Consider the following 23,664-nt stretch of genomic DNA (forward strand, 5'->3'; position numbering starts at 1 on the left):
CTGTATGGTTGACAAACATACCCAAAGTTTGCAGGCAAAAATCGGCTGTATATATATAGAAGTTACTTACATCTTGGACATAATAACGAATTTGTGTCGTTTTTATGTCCAAGTAGTTTACATTGATGAAGTTACGTGCGTTGCGGAATGGAGTAAATGATAGTAAACGATAGTAAATTCTTCCCAAGAGTTCGTTACTACTCTGTGCAGTTCATTCAGTGGATCAGGTACGACATGATGATCAGGCATGACGCCCAACTACCACTGCAGAAATAAAGTTGACCCGTTCATTTGGGAGAGCAGACCCTACCCTATAGTATTTTTACTGTATGCGGGTCAATCTTTCAATTACTGTCTACCAGCTTGCTTCCTACTGCGTCGTATTTGATCTGTTTTTCAAGTTATCAGACACCAAATATATTACAAAAGTGGCAAACATTTTATTCCGACAAGGGTTGAGTTTCCACTTTATATTATGACCATGTCATTAATAACACGCTTATGGAGGCTGTCGGTTTGTAGTGCACCAAGTATATAAATTGCAACTGGAAAAAAAATAGCTTTTTTATTTATTTTTTCTCACAAAATAAATCACGTTATTTTATCAAACTTGAAAAAATAAATTTGTGGATGGTTAATCAGTGAGTATAAATGATGTGTTTATAATTCCTTCCATAATTCCTTTATAAAGTCGCAGCCATTGACGCTGTTTTGGAAGTTTATGCCGAGTTTGTCGCTTTTTCAGTGATAAGAACTATCGAGAAATAAACTAATAAACAATATATGCCAGAGTTAATATTCTTGTTATAAATTAGTTTTAAATGATTGAAAACGGCTCGACCATGTATAATTGACTGAAGAACTATGCAATATACATGTATGTAAGCGGGCAACATACATATACACATGTGTACGGGACTCTTTTCCGTACATGTAACACAGATAAGTAGACTAATCATAAAGATTATTTCAAAGATGGTAACTATCATCTTTTTAATATAAATAGCAGCGAATTTGAGTGTTTGGGTGCTTTCCCAGAGATTTAGATCGATCTAAAGATTAAGTTTTAGATCGCACTAACTCCCTGGGGGTTCAGGCTAAATTGCCGTCAGCCGAGCGGACACCATAGTTAATTACCCCCTTACAGCTTTTAGAAGGCGGGACAGACGCTTAAGCCGGCCAAGCTGACAGTAATCTAGTGAGACTCCCCACAGAGATAGATCGATCTAAAAATCTATGGAAATGGGGTGTTTGATGAATTTCGTGTGTTCATTTTATGACCTTCAGCAGGTTTTAATATTTTTTTTTAATTTTAAATTAAAATTTAAAATTAGAATCTAATTTTTTTAAACTAACTATCAATGTATACGTATCCACGATAGGTAAATGACTTGTAAGTGCAAATGGCGACAAGTGTCCCAAATGTCTGCTCACATGCGGACATAAATTAAACGGCAATAAGCCTGAAAGCATGCCAAACTTCACATATAAAAAGCAATTCTGTACTGAGCAAGACAACAAAAAGTGTCCAAAATAGGCCCTGTCATGTTAAATGTCATCGTTCAACATTTGAATTCTTCTTTGGACTGTCCAGTAAAATTGCCTCTATAGACACCGCTTAATATAAGCCAATTATGACGCGAGACGTGGTCTGGCGATCGAGTATTTTTAGATACCAAAAAAAAAAAAAAAAAAAAAAAAAATTAAAGAGAGAAAGAAAGAGAGAGAGAGAGAGGGAGAGAGTTAACTTTATGCCTTTAAACTATCACCAAGAAAGAAAATATTGTGTCATAAACGTAAACCACTCCGAAGTCTTCATCACCTTAATTCTTTTATACTTACATCATCCCTGACATTCGGCATCCTGGTTTAATTTGATACACTAAATCTGTTTACTCATGTAAAATGTGTCTCTCAAAAAAATTGTACGTAGATCTAGATCTAATGTTTTCTTTGGTCAAACGACTGCTGTCCTTTTCCACATTTTTGCGCCAGGACGCAAATATCCATAGCAACACACCCCATTACGTCACTTAGTTGTGACCTTATCGCGTATGGCGTCGAGGGACGGAGTCTAGAACACTGACGTTGTTCAGATTCCTTTTATCAAAGTTTTATATTTAGTAGGACACCTACTGTTCAGGTGTGGTGATATGTAATCGTTTTCTAGCGCCATTGAGTTATGCCCCGCTACAAATTTTGTAAAAAGTCAAACTTGATTTAAAATTTTAATTAATTTTTTGCCTGTGTCTGTGCTTGTTATATCATTTCATCGAGGTGACAAGAGAAGTGGTACCGCCGCTGTACCTCTTAACCCCCCCCCCCACCTCCCCCCACCCCCACCCCCACCCACTGGTATCGTAAACCGACACATTAATATTGTAAGAATAACAATAACCCCCCCCCCCCCGAACTAATTTTTGCCTCTCAGTGGTTATCAGCTACATCCTAAATTTATCAGAAAAAAATACGTAGCACTGAAAAGAAAATAAAGTAAATATTTGTCATTTGAATGGGATAATTTACATGTAGGCTAGTATATGGCTAATTCCCAATGAAACTATCGGTTTACTAAGATCTATTCAACTGAATGGTTACCAACTACATAATAATTTTATTTCACTTCACGTGGTCATTTATACCATGTAGCAGGGGAGACCGAGGGTAGTTGGACCCCAGGGTAAGTTAGAACCTCGTCAATTTATGAAAAGGTAACTGCGAGGTAAGAAAAATTGATCACATCATTTTGTAAAGTGACCGTATCCAATAATGCCATGAAAGTGTCGGTGGTAAAAAAAGTTTTACTGGGCGATGAGAAATGAAAAAACTTCGCATCTAAGAGTAACTTTATGAAAGAGATTTTAAAATCTATTTTCATAGGCTTTGATCGAATATAATGTATAAATAGGGCATCAAACTAAAGCTAATTCTCTCATGTTTGTAGAAATGTATCATCGTAGTTCATTTTATCACCAAAAAATTGGCTTTGAAGTAAGAAATGTGCACCCGAGGCTAGTTGCCCCCCTTGACTCCTTTGCGCGCAACAAAACTACCGGTATAGACCATTGTTAAAACAAAGTCGATGGTTTGTTAAATTAATGCCACTTTAAGATTGAATTTTTTAGTTTCTTTTAAAACCAAAATTTATTATTCCCTATCATTCATTAAACCTGCTTTACACCAATTTTAGTTTATTCTTAAATAAAACAAGTTTGATTAATAGATATTTGGGTTCTTGCAACAAATACAATGTAACGTATTGAAACCTCAATATGCCTGCCTTATTTCAACTTTTTATTCAGCAAAGACACTTAAAATCAATTTAATAAAATAAAGATGTGTAAAAATGTAATTCATGGCGTTTTCATGGGATACTAACTACATTTAAGTATAGGTTGCCAACTTGTCCTGACCCTGGGGCCAACTAGCCCAGCCACGGTGGCAAGTTGGCCCCCCTGACGTCATATTACGTTTTGTTGCCAAATTGTGAGCCATCTGGCATTATATTTGTAAAATAATGACGTTGCATACGTAGCTAAGTTCATGGCGCTTGCTTTAAAACTGGTTTTGTTTCTCTAACTCATCCCCAGTCAGCTCTACAATCTAACTGGGCCAACTAGCCCCGGTCTCTCCTAATGATCGAACCCGCCGCTGAGAAATTAATAATGACCTTCAAAAGAACCCGATAATGGTGAATGTACAAGTATCATGGCTCTCAACCACGTACATCTTTTCTAATTAACCATCAACAGGTACAAACAGACACACGCACTAACGTGCACCCTTTTGACCTCTCTCTCTCTCTCTCTCTCTCTCGCTCTCTCTCTCTCGCTCTCTGTGAGCGGTTATTTGACATCACCGAGGCTCGTGTGCCTCTCGTTTTTTTTTTTTTTTTTTTTTTTTTTTCCAAGAAACCTTGCCATTTGGAAATAAACCCTGTGCGTTTGTGAATTCAAGTTTCCCTGAGGCAACAGCGACTGACGCTGCGTAAAATCGCGATACTACGTGGATGTCACCCCTTTGGCATTGTGTTTGACATTCATAAAGCAATTTACATTGCGTTGCATTGTATTTGAAGACAAGCACTGAAGCGGTAACCATGGTCATCTTAAAGAATTCTGTCGGTTTGTTGACGTTGCTTGCACTACTGACTTGGATTCAGATCGCTGCGCCAGTGGAAGGTAAGTGCTTTGAAACAAAAGTGATTAATTACTCTCTGACCACAGGGCCCACTAATAGTCTGTTACAAAATTATTGTATCGGCTTATACTTTAATATTGTGTATTATTTCGGAGGCTACTATGAAACGAGTTTCCTATTTCAAACTTTTACTGCAGCTTAGCTTTGGATTATTTAACCGTTAACATAGATTTTTAATTGTGATGTTTTCTTATTTGCTCGCTTCTCAGTTTGACCTCCCCCATTCCATGGTATGGGTCAAAGGCCGTTTAATCGGCAAGTAATGACCTGCCCATATATTTTGTCTATTTGGTTCAAATATGGCAATTTTGATGATCAAGGTAGCTGCTCATTCCCTTGGTTCTGTAAGTTTTCTGCTATTAAAAGTGTTCTGTGTGAACCGGCAATGTCATCGTGCAACCTACATGTAACACCGTTCCTAAGGTGCCCCCTATCAAATGATAGACAAGTGGTTCCTAGATTATGTCTTTATCTGATGTGTGAAACTAGTCACTTAAGACGCGGCACAAGTTTCTTAATAGGCCTCTTCAGGATGTCTGTAAACTCTGTTTTGACTAGTTGAACGGTGCAGGTGAAATCTGCCCTTAATAAAGAAAGCCATACGGTTTCAGTGTTCTACCCAGAACGGCCACGGTCCCCATTTCATTAGAGGAACAGACGACGATGTTTTACAGTGGCTTCCTCGGAGGTCGTCATAGTATTCTAACCTGCTAAAACTAGTTTGGTGATCGCTAAGGGCCTTGAAAAACGCGTTTTCATGGCAATTTGCCCCTCATTATAAACGGACAGGGTGGTTTTTTGTTAAGTTGCAGCAGCAAATCCAGAAGGACAGTGAGTCCTTTGCCCTGTTGGTAAGATTTCGATACATTGGGTGACGCCTCTGTGTAGGTACATCAGTCTGGGCATAACTCTATAAAACTGGGCGGACCATTCTGTGTGACATGATAATCTGTCCGGCAATTTCTTTCCTTTTGGCACCATTCTGGCACAGATTAACAATTTTGTAAAAAACTGCTTAACTCATTTTACTCACTGCAAAACAGACCACTTCCATGCATTTTTGACAGCACTATGCTTCGCCAAAGCCAAGCTTTGACCAGCCCAAAGGAGCACTGCCCAATTATATCACTGCATGTTACACAATGAAGCAGCGCAACTGACATGGTAGTCAGTTAAATGGTAGCGACACACCTGACTACACACTTCTCCATTCACATGTCTTATATGAGATCAGAGATTTTTGAAAAAAGAACGCATTTTTACTTAGGCATACCTTTGAAAGTGAAGTGTTCCATATTAAATGTCAAGTCTGTACTAGGATATTGCATTAGATCTTAGGGGCCGTTACCATAACCCTATCGTACTAGCTGGATAGAACTAACTCCTGGGGGTTCTCGCAGTTTAAGCGGCTTAAATGTCTGGCACGCCCACCTTGTGACATAAAGTACTTGGGTAATTCGAGAAAACGTTGTGGTCCATGAGGCTGTCCATAATGCTCAACGAAGGGGCGTGTTAGACAATTAAAGTGATTACATTAACTGCACCTCAGCGAGAATCCCCGATAAGATAGATCAATCTGTCTAGTACGATAAGGTTATGGGAAGGCAGTCTTAGTAAGTAATTCATATTGATGGGAAAGTCTGTCTGTAGTATTTGGTACGTCGGACAGGGTTGCACATCAGGGAATATTTTATCAAAGGTGATAAGTAAAAAAAAAAAGCCATCAATAAATACAATGGAAACCTCGGAAGTTTTATTTAGTCGAAGGGTATGGGACAGGCATATTACACCTATAGGTAAGCACCTTCAGTTTAGGTCGCACATTTATGATTATGTTACTATCTCTGTCTGGGACATAAAGTTGTACTTACGATTCGGAATAAATGGGGAAAATCAAAGTTGTATATATTTAGGTGCAAGACAAAATCGCAGTTGGATTTGTTTTTGAAAGGCAAATTTCCGTTGTATTGGGGTAAGCTCGCCCGATGAACAGGGAAGGTTCGCCAAAATATGAAGAGAACTACAAATGTGTATCTTTTATTTATTTATTTATTTATTTATTTATTAAGAATTTTGGCTTTTCAGGACTGATGATAAAGAAACATTATAGGCAAATCACTTCTTTGAAACACTTGTCAGCAATGCAATGACAATTGCCTTATGATCCACAGAAGAAATTATAATAACACATCGCTATAGTGAAGGATAGCTTTCGTTCTCATTGCTGAATGCTAAAATTTATGATCTTCATGAAATGAACCTAAGCCAAATCAAACTTAGTTTTCCTGCCTTCAAAGTGATTATAAAATCATAGCTAAGAGCTGATCGTACCGCTCTATACCGGCCGGATATCCAGTCCCGCCTCGAGCAATCCCCCTGGTGTAATTTACATTTTCTCTCTCTCTCTCTCTCTCTCTCTCTCTCTCTCACACACACACACACACACACACACACACACACACGCACACACACAGAGAGAGAGAGAGAGAGAGAGAGAGAGAGAGCACAGAAACGTTTGAGAGTGGGGAGCGTCACGTGGAGCGCTGGGAAATGTTGAAACTATGCTGCAAAAAATAAAATATGCGCCTTTCGTCCCCAGTGCTGTTTTTGTCTCCTCATTGGGCCCTATACAACTATGGACTTCAATATTCAGTTCTTGTTGCTATGGGTGTGGAGGTGCATGCCATAAAAAGGTACTATCTGAAGCAATTCATAGATTTAAGTCATTTTCTTTGAGCACTCGAGTGTGAAACGGGCTAAATAGTGTTCACCCAGAAAAGAATAACAAAATTGTGCACCTATACTTGCAGGCCTATCATGAACGATGTATCCTTTGATACATGGGAACTAAACCTACAAAGTGTGCGAGATGAACAATGTAAAACAAACAAAAACAATTTTTGTATTCTCCAAGACTTAATTTATGACATCCAAATCGATCGGCGTAGATCTAGATTTATATAACTTCAGATGTAGACCTTAACAACGCACCAAAACAGAAAATTATATCATTCTCTATCACCCTTATAATGTTCAACTTAAAGGGAATTTTTGCAATTGATTAATTAAAGATTCTTACTTAAGCGGTGAGTCCAAATGAAAGATTTCTGCAACTAAAAGTAATTTTATGAGATTTTAAAATCTATGTTCATAGGCTTTTGATCGAATATAGTGTATGTATAGGGCATCAAACTAGGCTAATTGTCTCAAGTTTCACATAAATGTATCACAGTAGTTTATTTTAGCACCAAAAATTGCTACAATCCTTTATAATAAAAATGTCCACCCGGGGCTTGTTGGCACTGTTGACTCGGGGCAAGTTCACTGGGGCAAGTTGGACCCTCATATAGACCACAATCCATTGCGCGAAACAGAACTATAGACCATTGTTAAAACAAAGTCGATGGTTTTTTTTAATGAATGCCAGTTTAAGATTGACTTTGCTAGTTTCTTTTAAAATAAAAATGTATTATTCGTTATCGTCCATCAAACCGGGTTTATACCATCATTAGTTTATTCTTAGATAAAGCAAAACAAGTTATACATAGATATTCGGGTTCTTGTAACAAATACAATGTAACGTATAGAAACCTCAATATGCCTGCCCTATTTGAACTATTTTTCAGCAAAGCCTCTAAAATCAATTCAATAAAATAAAAGTGTATAAAAATGTATTTCATGGCGCTTGCTTAAAAACTGGTTTTGTTGCTGTAACTCATCCCCAGTCAGCTCTACAATCTAACTGGGCCAACTAGCCCCGGTCTCCCCTAATGATCGAACCCGCTGCTGAGAAATTCATAGGCCTCTTCAGGATGTCTGTAAACTCTGTTTTGACTAGTTGAACGGTGCAGGTGAAATCTGCCCTTAATAAAGAAAGCCATACGGTTTCAGTGTTCTACCCAGAACGGCCACGGTCCCCATTTCATTAGAGGAACAGACGACGATGTTTTACAGTGGCTTCCTCGGAGGTCGTCATAGTATTCTAACTTGCTAAAACTAGTTTGGTGATCGCTAAGGGCCTTGAAAAACGCGTTTTCATGGCAATTTGCCCCTCATTATAAACGGACAGGGCGGTTTTTTGTTAAGTTGCAGCAGCAAATCCAGAAGGACCTATAGGCAAATCACTTCTTTGAAACACTTGTCAGCAATGCTGACAATTGCCTTATGCCTTAAATTAGAATAACACATCACTATAGTGAAGGATAGCTATCGTTCTCATTGCTGAGTGCTGAAGTTTATGATCCTCATGAAATGAACCTAAGCCAAATCAAACTTAGTTTTCCTGCCTTCAAAGTGATTATAAAATCATAGCTAAGAGCTGATCGTACCGCTCTATACCGACCGGATATCCAGTCCCGCCTCGAGCAATCCCCCTGGTGTAATTTACATTTTTTGTCTGCCTCTCTCTCTCTCTCTCTCTGCGTGTGTGTGTGTGTGTGAGAGAGAGAGAGGGGGGGGGGACTCGTTGCGAGCACAGAAACGTTTGAGAGTGGGGAGCGTCACGTGGAGCGCTGGAAAATGTGCTGTTTTTGTCTCCTCATTGGGCCCCATACAACTATGGACTTCAATATTCAGTTCTTGTTGCTATGGGTGTGGAGGTGCATGCCATAAATGTACTATCTGAAGCAATTCATAGATTTAAGTCATTTTCTTTGGGCACTCCAGTGTGAGACGGACACTAGGCTAATTATCTCAAGTTTCACATAAATGTATCACAGTACTTCATTTTAGCACCGGTCTCCCCTAATGATCGAACCCGCCGCTGAGAAATTAATGATTACTTTCAAAAGAACCCGATAATGGTGAATGGACAAGTATCATGGCTCTCAACCACGTACATCTTTTCTAATTAACCATCAACAGGTACAAACAGACACACGCACAAACGTGCACCCTTTTGACCTCTCTCTCTCTCTCTCTCTCTCTCTCTCTGTGAGCGGTTATTTGACATCACCGATGCTCGTGTGCCTCTCGTTTTTTTTTATTGATTTCCAAGAAACCTTGCCATTTGGAAATAAACCCTGTGCGTTTGTGAATTCAAGTTTCCCTGAGGCAACAGCGACTGACGCTGCGTAAAATCGCGATACTACGTGGATGTCACCCCTTTGGCATTGTGTTTGACATTCATAAAGCAATTTACATTGCGTTGCATTGTATTTGAAGACAAGCACTGAAGCGGTAACCATGGTCATCTTAAAGAATTCTGTCGGTTTGTTGACGTTGCTTGCACTACTGACTTGGATTCAGATCGCTGCGCCAGTGGAAGGTAAGTGCTTTGAAACAAAAGTGATTAATTACTCTCTGACCACAGGGCCCACTAATAGTCTGTTACAAAATTATTGTATCGGCTTATTCTTTAATATTGTGTATTATTTTGGAAGCTCCTGAAATCGAAGAGTAGCGATTCATCTGCATTTTGTGAATTCCCAACTTTTGTCCTTGAAACGAATTTCATATTTCAAACTTATACTGCAGCTATGCTTTTTTAGAAGCATTAATTAACCGTTAACATAAAATTTTAATAGTGATGCTTTCTTATTTGCTCGCTTCTCAGTTTGACCCCGACCCCCCACCCCCGCCAATAAAAAAAAAGAAGTCGGTGATCCAGCCCCGGAATGAACACTCAAATGCTCAAAGAAAATGACTTAAATTTACACTGTAAAAACAGAGTTTAGCTCCTAATCACATTTCTTAGCGCCTGTTTTGTCTCACTTTTGCAACGCGTTTAGCCTGAATGTGTTTAGCAGTACGACGCGTTTAACGGCTAGATATATGTGGGGTGTATGTGTTTAGATGTTAGTTGTTTAGGGTTTCAACGGTTGTAGCTTTCAGGCCCGTAGCCAGGGGGGTTCGGGGGGTTCGAAAGAACCGCCCCTTTTGCTGGGAAAAGGTCCACTCTGGGTAAAATTTGATCTAGGTACATGTAGTTCTTATGGGAAAATGTCCACTTTTTCAGAAAAAGAACCCCCCTTTTGAAATTGCTGGCTACGGGCCTGGCTTTACACGCGCGCGCACACACACGCCCATTCCCACACACAAGTGACAATCAACTAAGCCTGTTATATCTCTCTATCTACAGGAAACCGTGAACTATCAACATCATTCACTTACCCGATATCATTTACAGCTGGACTTAATCATCCTTGTGTTAGCTGGCCTTGCGAGGAAGTTTTATTAGAATGTATTTCAGAAAATCAAGTTAGGGAAATTCACTAGTTCACTATAAATACCAATCACTTCCACGCCTTCAACAGTTCCACACTTTTAGAAGGAGAAGTGTAAAGCCAATATTCGTTGAGCCTTGTAATAAACTAGTAATAAGATTGTAAATCGGTGAAGCTAAACATATAGCTAAACAAATAACACCCTAAGGTCGTTTAGCATTTTCTTCTGTAAGGAGCTTGAAAAGCTAAACGTATTGTTTAGCATCTCTGTGCGCTTAGCAGGGGAAGTGCTTAGCCAATGTGTTTCGCCTTGTGATAAACTTATTATGGAACCATATACCGGTGAAGCTATAGCTACGTGTACATGTAACACTGCCAAACAAGTCTAGCATTTTCTTCTGTGAGAAGCTTGGAAAGCTATACGTGTTTGGCTTTTACACATATTTCTAAATGCGTTTTAGGTGCTAAACGTGTGTTATATAGCTGTTTAAATGCTAAACACTGTTTTTACAGTGTATGAATTGACATGCACCTCCACACCCATACCAATAAGAAGTGAATATTGAAGTCCATAGATGTATGGGGTCCAAAGAGGAGACAAATACAGCACTGGGGATGAAAAGTGTATATTTTATTATTATTATTATTTTTTTGCAGCATAGTTTCAACATTTCCAAGCGCTGCATGTGACGCTCTCCACCTCAAATGTTTCTGTGCTCCGAACGAATGCCCCTCTCTCTTTCTTTCTCTGTAAAACACACCAGTGGGATTGCTGACAACACATCGATGTATACTCGATGCTCGAGGCGGGACTGGATATTCGGTACCATCGGCTCTTAGCTATATTTTTATAATCACTTTGAAGGCGGGAAAACTAAGTTTGAGTTGGGTTAGATTCATTTAATGACGATCATAAATTTCACCATTTAGTAATGAGAACGATAGCTATCCTCCACTATACCACCATAGTGATATATTATTATTATTTCCATTATGGATTATAAGGCATTTGTTAGCGTTGCTGACAAGTGTTTCAACGTTGGTAATTTGCGTAAGTTTCTTTATCATTAATCTTGAAAAGTCAAAAGACTAAAAAAAGATACACACTGGTAGTTCTCTTCATATCTTGGCGAATCTTTCCTGTTCAGCGAACGAGTTTACCCCAATACAATGGAAATGTGCTTTACAAAATCCAAATACGATTTTGTCTTGCACCTAAATATATACAACTTTGATTTTCCCTTTTTTCCGAATCATAAGTGCGACTTTTTTCCCCAGATAGTTATAAAATCATCAATGTGCGACCTTAACTGAAGGTACTTACCTAGCTGTAATATGCCTGTCGCATACCCTTCGGCTAAATAAAACTTCCGAAGTTTCCATTGTATTTATTGATGGCGTTTTTTTACTTATCACCATTGATAAAATATTCCCTGATGTGCAACCCTGTCCGACGTACCAAATACTACAGACAGACTCTCCCATCAATATAAATTACTTACTAAGACTGAGTTCCCATATCTTATCGTGCTAGACGGATTGATCTATCTCAGCGGGGATTCTCGCTGAGGTGCAGTCAATGTAATCAGCTTATTTTTATGGCACGCCCCTTCGTTGAGTATTATGTACAACAATGGACCACAGTTTTCCCGACCTTACCCAAGTACTTTAAGTTGGTGTTCTTTAAGGGGTGTGCAGGCATTTAAGTCGCTTAAACTGAATGCAATTTAGCGAAAATACCCCAGGAGTTAGTTCTATCCAGTTAGTACGATAGTGTCACCCTCTACCAGGGATGCAGTTATTATTGTGGACACTTTTGCTGAGGCGACCCTGTAACGTTTGGCCAGATGGGATCAATTAAATCTGCACGCGCGCAGATGGCATTGTACCTGCCCTGCAGTAGCTCAGTGACAGTTGGGCTTCACGTCGATGTGATTACCGCTTGTTACGCAAACTGCCTTGTCTTGTCTGTCTGCTAAGGGGCTGTTTTTATTGTCACAGATGCGCAACGATAGATTATGGGAACGGTCCCTAAGATCTAATAAAATATTCTAGTACATTAACTAATTGTGAGGCTACATTGTTGTATCCATTTAAGGTCACAATTTAATTACGTGGAGTTACGTGTAATATGTTCAGCAGACGTGACATATTATAGTCCGACAATATACATATACAGTTTAACCTGAATATTAACGCAACAGAATTTATTTTTACACACTTCATTTTTTTGAAGCCTCTTTATCAACACATTAAAAGTTCCAAAAAATCCTTGCTTAGCAAACATGAAATATCCACCCTACATTATCTTGGCCCGTGCCATATTGCAGTCCAATTATGATTCAGACATTTGTTAATAGGGTTAAGGGTCATATTGATGCCATTTAATAAATCCAAAATGGCCCCAACAGTCAGACAAAATAACAATGCCCACTAAAATTGAGTGAAAGTATTGAATTTTATTACTTTTCACACATAATGTAAAATCATTATAAATTCTAGATGTTTTGCTGATTAAAATATCAACACTGAAGTTCTATGCAAGTTTTGAAGCTATAGATGGCCGCCAAATCCAATGCAGACATGTACATGTATAACAGTCACCAAAAAATCTTTTCTCACAATTTTTTTTTACACTCCTCGATCAGTATGTTGAACTTTATTCATATTACAGGCTTTATAATGGTTTGGATTCCCATGAAAAAAATTGTAATTGTATCATTTGTAATCTGATTTTTCACAAGGGGGCATCCAATACTCTTTGCGATGTATTCACTCTCGTGCAGAAGACCTACAATTTGGGATCATGGGATAATATCAATTTATTTGTGCACTAAAGACATGTCAGTCTGGTTCCTTTTACCGTTTGAAGTTATTTTATCTTATTTGATAATTTCACTAATGGCTGTCAACAACTTGAGAAATAATTCTTTTTTCAAAAAAACGTCAGCATATTGGAAAACTAACCAAAGAGATGTGTAATTTGGAGCATTTTGTAGTATGTCAAATACACCCAAGGTGTGTATTTTTTATTTCTTTTTGGGGGCCGGGGAATGGGTCCGAAAAATGTGACTAAAATGTGTATATAGTATGTTTTTATCTGGTATTTGACTTATTTTATCAAGTGGATGCATTCATAAAAAGTATGAGCTTACTAGTTGCAAATAACTCCTTATAAAATGGTTGTAACTATTGCCATTTCAATTGTCACAAAAAACAGGCCTACCACACATCGTGCTTCTGCACGCTATTAAGCTCGTGTTCCTTCAACCAAATGAGAAAAACTCACATATCGTGGAAATGGATTGTATGATTTTGCTCCACAAACATTAGTTAATTTTTTCCATGTTATGTTTTAAGTCTGGGATATTTAACGAAGTTTAAAGGAGCGCCGTGGAGGTGTTTCAGTGGTTCTATAAATGTCAAAATAGATTGGTGTGGTTTGGAATCTGGATAGTAATTCTCTCATGCAGATTCTGTCCAAGCGACCCAGATTTTACTTTGAAACAATTTTCATTTTTTACAGAATAATGGGTTTCGTTCATATCTAATCCAAACCTCAACGACAACCAGATTATAGCAATTTAATAATAATAATAATAATAATAATAATAATAATAATACTTTTAATTCACTTTTTCTCTTGAAAGGGTACACCTTAAAGGAACAAGAGGAAAGAGTTCAACTCGCTGAAAGATATAATGGTAAGTTCACAGTAATTATGACGAAGTCATGTGTAACGAATTTTTTTAAAGCAAATTAACGTAAAATTTTCACTGGATAACTGTTTTTGACAAAAACAAATTTATTAAATTTCCGTAAGTTTAACTTGGTATCAACGTGAAGTAAATAATATATTTTATTTAAAAATATAGGGGCCTATATATATATATATATGCACGTCTTTTTCGTGCACAATGAATGTGAAGATGAGTATTTAATTCATCCTTCACAAGCCAGAGGTATATGAAGAATAACCAATATTCAGTCGCTCTCCCCTTATCTTGGACGTTAGAGAACCTGGTGGTACTTTGATAAAATGAAAATCTACGTTGTATTCGAAAGCTCCTTACCAATCAGATAAACGAATAAGTAAATAACGAATACGTGAATGACAGTGCTAGATAGGGAAACGAGATTTTTAATTCCCAAAGATCAGGCGTTATCGTCAGTATGTTGAATAATTCCTCACGGGAAGATGATTAAATGATATGATAATTCCTTTCAGTCTACAACAACGACGCAATATTCCAGGTAATGGGACTACTTTTTGATTAAGTAACGATTCAAGTAGATTGTTGTTAAAGAAATAAGTATAATGATTTTTTTCAAGGACAAGTTTTCTAAATTTCATCAATATTAGTGTAAAATATCACATATATTGAAATATTAACAAAGATTAACAATATTAAAAGTGCAACAAGATAAAGGCAGAGTTCATTTTTGACTAAGGCATATTTCTTTAGGCATAATTGGCTTAGTTAGTATTCATTTCAACCAAAGGGAAAGAATTTAAGGGCCAATATTACGCAGTTTTTATTATCACAAGTGGTCTTAACTTAACTAACCAGACAATCAGTTTGAAAATGATTGAAAAATCTATCACACACACATTTCGTTTTTCAAGGGACTCAGATCGGCCATTGACCCGGCTCGGCGATGGGCTGACTCAATGGTACCATACATCATAGACGCGAATGTAGGTAAGTTTCGCGTGTTTACATTTTAGAACTACATTCCGTGTTAAGGAAAGTATGAAACTGACATTTTTTTTTGCTCCATGTTCATATTACCATTCAGCGTGTTTTGGTTTTTGTGTCCAGTTTCTGTGATCTGAAGCTGTAACGGAGCGACTTAATTTTTTTTCAATGTTTTAGAATGTATTTTTCATTGAAGCTGCTGAGGGAAGAAACAGAATAAAAGGAGCCATCCAAGAGTATAATACAAAGACTTGTATAAGATGGATAACTAGAACAACGGAGACAGATTATGTAAGATTTTCAGCCGCGCGACCACCACTCGTGGGGAGGCGCACTGTGTAAGTCTCTCTCTCTCTCTCTCTCTCTCACACACAGACACACACACCAGGGAATTAATCGTCTACAATATAATTCACTGCACACACACACACACACACACACACACACACTTCCAAAACGCAGATTAGCACAATATATTCAGAACTAGACCCCTTGGTGTAATAATGAATTTTATTGTGTCTTTAGCTGCCGAAGCTTAATTGGCAGAGATGGTGGTGAGCAATTGTTGACATTGATGCCAGGGTGCACCCAGCGTGACGCCTCTGTGACCATACACGAGATGATGCATGCCCTTGGTTTCTACCACGAGCAATCAAGACCAGACAGGGATAACTACGTGAATATTCTCAATGGGAACATCATGGCGGGTAAAAGAATTAAAGTATATTTATATACATGTATGAAGGACAATAACATAATTGTCAGTTAGGCCACCTGTCTGTCTACCTGGTCACTCATCCGCTCGCATGTCTGTCGGTCAGCCAGTCGACTTGCATGTTTGCTTTCCTTCATATGTCTATGTGGCCACTACGGTAATTTCTTGTCTAAACGTGCTATATGCAAACCATGTTTTAATGTATCTAATTAGTTTTTTTGGTACTTGGGCGGGTAAAAGAATTAAAGTATATTTATATACATGTATGAAGGACAATAACATAATTGTCAGTTAGGCCACCTGTCTGTCTACCTGGTCACTCATCCGCTCGCATGTCTGTCGGTCAGCCAGTCGACTTGCATGTTTGCTATGTCTATGTGGCCACTACGGTAATTTCTTGTCTAAACGTGCTATATGCAAACCATGTTTTAATGTATCTAATTAGTTTTTTTGGTACTTGGGCGGGTAAAAGAATTAAAGTATATTTATATACATGTATGAAGGACAATAACATAATTGTCAGTTAGGCCACCTGTCTGTCTACCTGGTCACTCATCCGCTCGCATGTCTGTCGGTCAGCCAGTCGACTTGCATGTTTGCTTTCCTTCATATGTCTATGTGGCCACTACGGTAATTTCTTGTCTAAACGTGCTATATGCAAACCATGTTTTAATGTATCTAATTAGTTTTTTTGGTACACGGTCCAAACTTTGTTGTTAGAATATTGCCTCAGAGGATACAGTGGCATAGGTGTTGCTCCACTCAGCTTCATTATTCCTGGACTTTTTCCTATGTTTTTCTTGTTCTGTGATGCTGACCAGTACTATATATTTAATTCTTCTTGCACGAATACACTCACACAAACGCACGCACATGCTTATCTGTGTGTGTGTGTGTGTGTGTGTGCGCGCGCCCGCGTGCGTGTGTGTATGCTGCAGTTGCAGAACCAAATCCCTGGTTACGGGTGTTCTGGGACATTACATAAATAAATAAGCAATTAATGCTTACAAAATTTAAATTTTAAATTTGTAAATCTATCAAGACCTTGATAATGACGTGTTATGGGGATGACGCCTCTTTGTTTATAATTATGTGTGTGTGTGTGTGTGTGTTTTCCAAGTGTTGTCTTCTTTTTCAATGACTTTTTCTATACTTTTGCGATATTTATGATTAGGTGTACGTAAAATTATCAAAAATAAAATCAATGTTACATATTTGTCCCGTCTATAAAAAATATGACCCCAGCCTCTAATATGGTTCACATTTTCTTTTAAACAAATAGGACTTGAGTTTAACTTCGACAGAGAAACAAACAGCTTTACTCTGGATACACCTTACGATTATACCAGCATTATGCACTACCCAGCCAACTTATTCAGCATAGATCCAGCAAACCTTAACACTATAACTACGAGAACGACACAAGCAATAGATCCAGCAAGCGTGCTTTCGGACATTGATGTCTTGGATATTTGCCTTTACTATGAGTGCGACTGTCCCGGTGAGTATATCAAACAGCAAAGGAAAGAATGATGAGAAAAAGACCATAGGACGCGATTTGTTTGTAGCTTCTGATGTAATAGTTTATTACTTCATGTACATTAATGATTTGGATCACATAAGGCATAAATATAAATCTATATTTGTTGATGGCTTAAGCCAGTATTAACAATTATATGTATTACATTATTACACCTGCCTGCAAAATAGTATCCGGGGGGATTTTTTTTTTTTAGTCCCGTCTATAAACGTAATTCTCAGACTGATTGCTGTAGAGATTTTTGGTCAACAAGTGACTGTCAAGATAAGGTAGGGGGGAGTTGGAGGGGAACAGGTCAATACTGCAAAGGTGGAAAATTTGCCATAAATATCACTGGGTATTGTTTGTCATTGTTCATATTTGCGAATGTAACCCCGTCTGGCAGGCGAGAGATGGAGAGACACATGGGCTGTCACAGTTAGAACGATTTGCTTTATTATAAAATTTAACTTTTAAGTTCGAACAGTCATGCATCAATCTTTTAGATCCACCTTTACGATCAATCGTTTGCCAAGATAATATGATGACCATTAGTTGCCCAGCTGGACAAGTGCTTAGTGTGGTAGGGGCTGTATTTGGAAGAATAGAAGACACCGGGACCACCTGTCCGTCTCCAAGCGATTTGCTGATGACCAACGTGAGAAACTGCGCCCAAGGAACGACAATCGACACTGTGAGAGCGAGCTGTAATGGCATGTCACGGTGCATGCTGATGGCTACCACTGCCGTATTTGGAGACCCGTGCCCCAACATATACAAGTATCTCTCCGTCGTTTATAGATGTAATGCTGCAAGTAAGATTCCATGCACGATTTTAATCTGAATTTTCACAGTGCAGTATCTTTTATGTTTTTTTTAGATGCAATATAATACCTTATCACATGGCGTGGTAAGATGCATCTTACAGTAGATATAAAATTGTGTAGGGTTGTTTCTATTAATTACCTTATACCTGCAATATGAAAAATATAGCTTTGTACATGACTGAGGATGTTTAACAGACCCCCTTTTTTGTCTTTAAGCCGTCCCAGATGTAAACGAATGTCTGAATTTTAATGGAGGTTGTGAACAATTATGCACCAATACAGTAGGATCTTTCCTATGTTCGTGTCGGTCCGGCTTCGTGCTTAGGAACAGAAGAGCCTGTGCAGGTATGATACGTGTATTTATCAGTCAATTTTAACGAACATTTGCCTTAGTTTATAATTGATTTGGTTCAATTTAAAATATAAAATTGAAACTATTGCCCTTTCAGTCCCAAGAAGTCCCAAGGTACTCTTAATCGTGGTGTGATAAATATTTTATTTACTTATTTATTTTGTTGTTGTTGTTGAGTTGATAGATCTCTTGGTGCATAACTATCAGTCTGAGGGCTATTTACGTCCTCAGTAATACGACATTGTATAGTTGATGTGCAATAGTACAACAATATTGACAATAAAGGCTAAGGTAAATGTAGACCTGAACAAATTGCTTCACCTGTTTATAAATTGAAATTTATTAAAACATTATTCAAATGCACAAAATAAAACGTAAAGAGAGAGAGAGAATTCATGCAAGGGTACAACATAAACTGCTTGTTCACGATTTCTTACGTTATATAATATTTCACAGATATAAACGAATGTTCTGTGAATAACGGCGGCTGTAGCCAAAGATGTACCAATAATCCTGGATCTTTCAGCTGTTCATGTGACACCGGATTCAGCCTGGACCCCAATGGAAGGACATGCTCAGGTAATAAAATACTTTTAAATTTGGGTTTTCCGTTTTGCTCTACATAATCTCTAAAGTGTTGGAAAGATAAAGAGATGTCATTTGTTTGGACAAGTTTTAATGTAACAGTTTGTAAGTTTGGTAAAACTCAACATATCATATTGGTTAAAACTAAAGACATACATGATTTTCAATCTGTTCAATCTATTCCAATTAAAACACAAAGACATAATGTAATGGCTTAGAGATGTCCATGTGCAACGACACACAGGTATTCGTCTCTTAGGTGACCAAACAATACATTGACTGTTCAAACAAAAAAAAACTTTGTCTTACTTGTTACTATGGTTATGGGTTTATAATTCAAGCTACGCAGTCACCTAACCCGTGCCTGACTAACAATGGAGGTTGTCAACAGATCTGCACGAACAATGGAGGAGCAGCCCAGTGTTCATGTAATGCTGGTTTTACCTTGGATAGCAACGGGATGACTTGTAATGGTAGGTTTAAACCAACGTTTAAATAGTCCAAGGGTAACTGATATCGACTGTCGAAGAAAGTATTTTAATTTTGTAATTAGTGAGATAGATTTCAATCTAGAATCATATACTGTTAAAATATAACATGAACTCTGAAGTCTGATCATGGTTTGTCACTTCAAACCACCTACTTTCCTGCAGTGTGTCTGACTGGAATCTGGTCGTAAAAATGCGTTTAATTTGTATATATTCAATTGACCCCAAGGCCAACTGTTAATCAACCACCGTAGCTGTAATTGGAATTTAATTGATTAGATAAGTTTAAAACTAGCCATTGTATGAAAATATTTTTAATTTTAAAGATGTAATATTTTATGATCACTTCAAATATTACTCTTTTTATGAAAAAAATACGTTTGATAATTTCCTTTCAGTGGATCAACCACCAAATCCTTGTCTAATAGGAAATGGCGGTTGCCAACAGATTTGTATGAACAATGGGGGAACAGCGCTGTGCTCATGCAATGCAGGTTTTACCTCAAACAACAACGGAGTAACTTGTGTTGGTAGGTCATTATACATGTGCAAGATACGAATTTATTTTTCATTATATACCTCTCCTTCCGTGAGCTTCATATATCAGGGTCAGAATTCACGAAGGCTGCGAAACGTTGCAAAAATGTTTCAACAAGCGATCTCCGCTTGTATTGGTGTAGTTTATTAGATCAGTAATAGAATCTAAGTATTTTGATTGAATTATATTGAAACTAAAATAAAAGAATATTTTTCAGCCAATATACCTCCCACAACTGCTCAGCCAGCAACAACCAATCTACCACCGGCATCAAACACACCTCCGGGAATCAACCAGGCACTAAACCCTTGCCTGATTAACAACGGGGGTTGCCAACAGACGTGTAGAAACAACGGCGGGGTGCCGCAGTGCGCTTGCCTTGCTGGCTTCTCCCTGAACCCCGATGGGAGAACTTGTAATGGTAATAAGATAATATTCTTTTATTAAAGCGTTGCAACATTCACCTTTATCATATATATGATTAACTTTTTAAACCAAGCAGACGCTCACTGAAGTGATGAGCTTTGTTGTAATATATATATATATATATATATATATATATATATATATATATATATATATATATATATATATATTGAACATTAAACCTTTGACTCGAGCTAGTGCAAATACTGCTTAAGTAAATTTCCTTTGTATAAAATGAAAAATAGCATTTCTTATCGAATTTTACACATTTGGTAAAAGGTTTTTAGTTTAAATGAAAATATGCATATGCTTCCTTGTTCCTATGTTTCGCATGGTTTGAACATAGTCAGCTCATCATTGAATAATCTAGTTAGACACATCCTGGAAATGACGTAACCAACCTGAAAGCATTTTTTCTGTATCATTTTTTACATAGCATTTATCTTCGTAAACTCAAGTCTGGCGGACCAGAACATCTTTGGCGGTTTCCCGCTAAACGGTCTATCTTTTGAGCGCTGTTTAATCACATGTCTCCTGACCACGAGTTGTGGGGCGCTTTCCTTTGACAACCAAAACGCTTGTGTTCTTCACCCTGTAAACACAGCGTGTGGACAGACGTTCCCACAAGCTGGGACGACCCTTTACCGGTTGACCACGTGTCCATCAACTGATGCAACGCCACTTACTAACACTGGATTCGTCTTTCAAGTGATAAGAGCACTTTTTGGTGAGTTAGATATTCTGAATTTTATTATAATTTCATTGTTAATTAATTTTTCACTTTAAAATACAATACTCAGTACAGTGAAGCGGTCTGTAACCTGCTTGCCTGTAATTGAATCTTTAATATCACAGTCTACTGGTTTAAGTTTAGTTGAATCACTTCAAAATAATTAATTCGTGATTTAGAGTGAGATCTCCTTGTCATTGTTTTTTTTTTTTTTTTTTTTTTTTTTTTTTTTTTTTTTTTTTTTTTTAGTAAAAAGTCGTTAGTTTACATTTGAGTGCATTTCTCATAAACACTTATTATAATACTTAAAAGTAATTTGCCCATCGGTGCTTTCGTCTAGACAATATTTCGACAACTCCCCTTGTCTGAGTACATTTAATATTGATCAGTGTTGTATTTTCAGGGCTTTAGAAACCTTGAGTGTCACCAAATGTCCGCCGCGTCATCCAGACAGGTACATAAAGATGAAGAGTCAAATAATCCCGCTAGTTGCCACATTGAAATCAAAGAGCGCTTTTAACCCTGAGACTCTTGAATCTGTTGTGACTGGTATTGGAGAAAATGCCACCCACGAAGGTGGATCTTTGACTTCAGTAATTTACTGGCACACATATACGAACTTTACCCGTTAAATAGTTAAATAGATTTCTGTGACAGTATCGAATATATACAAATATAATACATAATATGTAATATGAATATATAAGAATCGGTCTAGCCTTATGGGCTTACAAGTCACCAGCTTTACCATTGATTATATAACAGCTTCTTTCTGACCATAATAAATGCAGTCAAAATAACTACGTGTTGAATATTCCGATTCACCAAGGATTTAATGTGATCCTACTTTATCGTCTTAAATGCTTACTTACACTTTTCTTATGAACAATGCAAAAAATTCGCTGAAAGAAATAACGCCAACAAATTATATTTACTCAGCCGTTTACTAGACAGTTATCGCCACTCTATTACAAATTATAATCATTTTTGTTATTATACAGTACATACATACATTGCATTTTAATTTTTAAAAAACTCCCTGAAAATTAATATACCTGATACATAAAGAACATTCTTATCTGCTTTGGGGAGTTCTATAATTATATTTTAGTTTATATAAAATAAGAGAAAAAAATAACATAAGTCAGTGCACCGGCGGTTTGAGGTGTGGAAACCTACGCCATATTTATGTACTATCAAACCACCACCAGCCCATATCTTCACAATGTGACTCTTTCTATGGTTTTCCAAGTTGGACTGTCGCCGCTTCAATAAACATTTTGATTGATTTCAAGTTCTTTAATAAAATTAGATTTTAGTGTCGATTTGCGTCATGAATGTCATTACGTTGGCCCCTCGCCAATTTATGAAAAAGTAATAATGAGGTTAAGAAAATGATCACATCATTTTGTTAAGTGACTGTATCCAATAATACCAAGAAAGCATCAGTCGCACAAAAAGTTTTACCTAAGCGGTGAGTCCAAATCTCTGCATCTAAAAGTAACTTTATTAAAGAAATTTTAAAATCAATTTTCATAGGCTTGTGATCGAGTATAGCACATGTATAGGGCATCGAACTAAAGCTATTTTTTTAAGTTTCAAAGAAATCATCGTAGTTCATTCTACATGTAGCACCAAAAATTGCTGCAATCATTTTAAAAAATGTGCACCCGGGGCTAGTTGGCCCCGTTGACTTGGGGCAGGTTGGACCCTCATATAGACCACAATCCTTTGTGCGCAACAGGGATACAGACCATTGTTAAAACAAAACAAATTAACGGTTTGTTAAATTAATGCCATGAATTGCTGAATTAATAATTTCACAGGCAATGCTTTCCTACTGTCAAATTTTCGTCTCTACTCAAGAGCCTTCCTCAGGACAAACTGCATGGTCATATGCGCTGGTCAGTTTCTTTTCAAACAAAAGTTTATTCATTAAAAACTTGTTTTATACTTTTATCATTTTCCTCTTAAATAAAACAAAACAAATTTGATTAATAGATATTTGGGTTCTTGCAACACATGCAACGTAACGTATATAAACTTCAATATACGTGTATCTTTCGCATTTGAGCTACTTATTCAACAAAGACTCTAAAACTCAATTTAATAAAATAAAAGTGTGTAAAAATGTATTCCATGGTATTTTTTATAAATGAAAATGAAACAGTTATACCTAAAATAACTGCTATGTAAATGCAGTATTAAATAAAATTTTTCCGAATCAAAGCTCCAATGCTAATAAAGTTTTTCCAATGTCCTAGCGATGGGATGGGTTATTCTCTTTTCCTTCAAAGTTCAACGAAGTTCAACACTTAACTTAGCGTTTTCCATGCGGTGGAATATATGTCACTACGTTTTCTCTCTTTTTTTCAACATTCTATTAGGGGCCTACTATTGCAAAGCAAATAAAATTTTTA

General features: G+C 37.3%; 1 protein-coding gene across 1 annotated transcript; it reads left to right on the top strand.

Annotated features, from left to right (window-relative positions):
- Positions 1 to 15,493: 15,493 nt before the first annotated feature.
- Positions 15,494 to 22,038, top strand: LOC147761214 (uncharacterized). Its single transcript, XM_087015703.1, has 10 exons — positions 15,494 to 15,771; positions 17,062 to 17,280; positions 17,805 to 18,113; positions 18,342 to 18,470; positions 18,934 to 19,056; positions 19,404 to 19,535; positions 19,949 to 20,080; positions 20,306 to 20,509; positions 20,951 to 21,241; positions 21,648 to 22,038. The coding sequence occupies exons 1-10, from the start codon at positions 15,639 to 15,641 to the stop codon at positions 21,653 to 21,655; spliced, it is 1,680 nt and encodes a 559-aa protein (XP_086871829.1). The 5' UTR covers positions 15,494 to 15,638; the 3' UTR covers positions 21,656 to 22,038.
- Positions 22,039 to 23,664: the final 1,626 nt, after the last annotated feature.

Source organism: Lingula anatina, chromosome 6 (assembly GCF_051362555.1).
Source record: "Lingula anatina isolate TDL-2025a chromosome 6, LinAna3.0, whole genome shotgun sequence".
NCBI lineage: Eukaryota > Metazoa > Brachiopoda > Lingulata > Lingulida > Lingulidae > Lingula > Lingula anatina.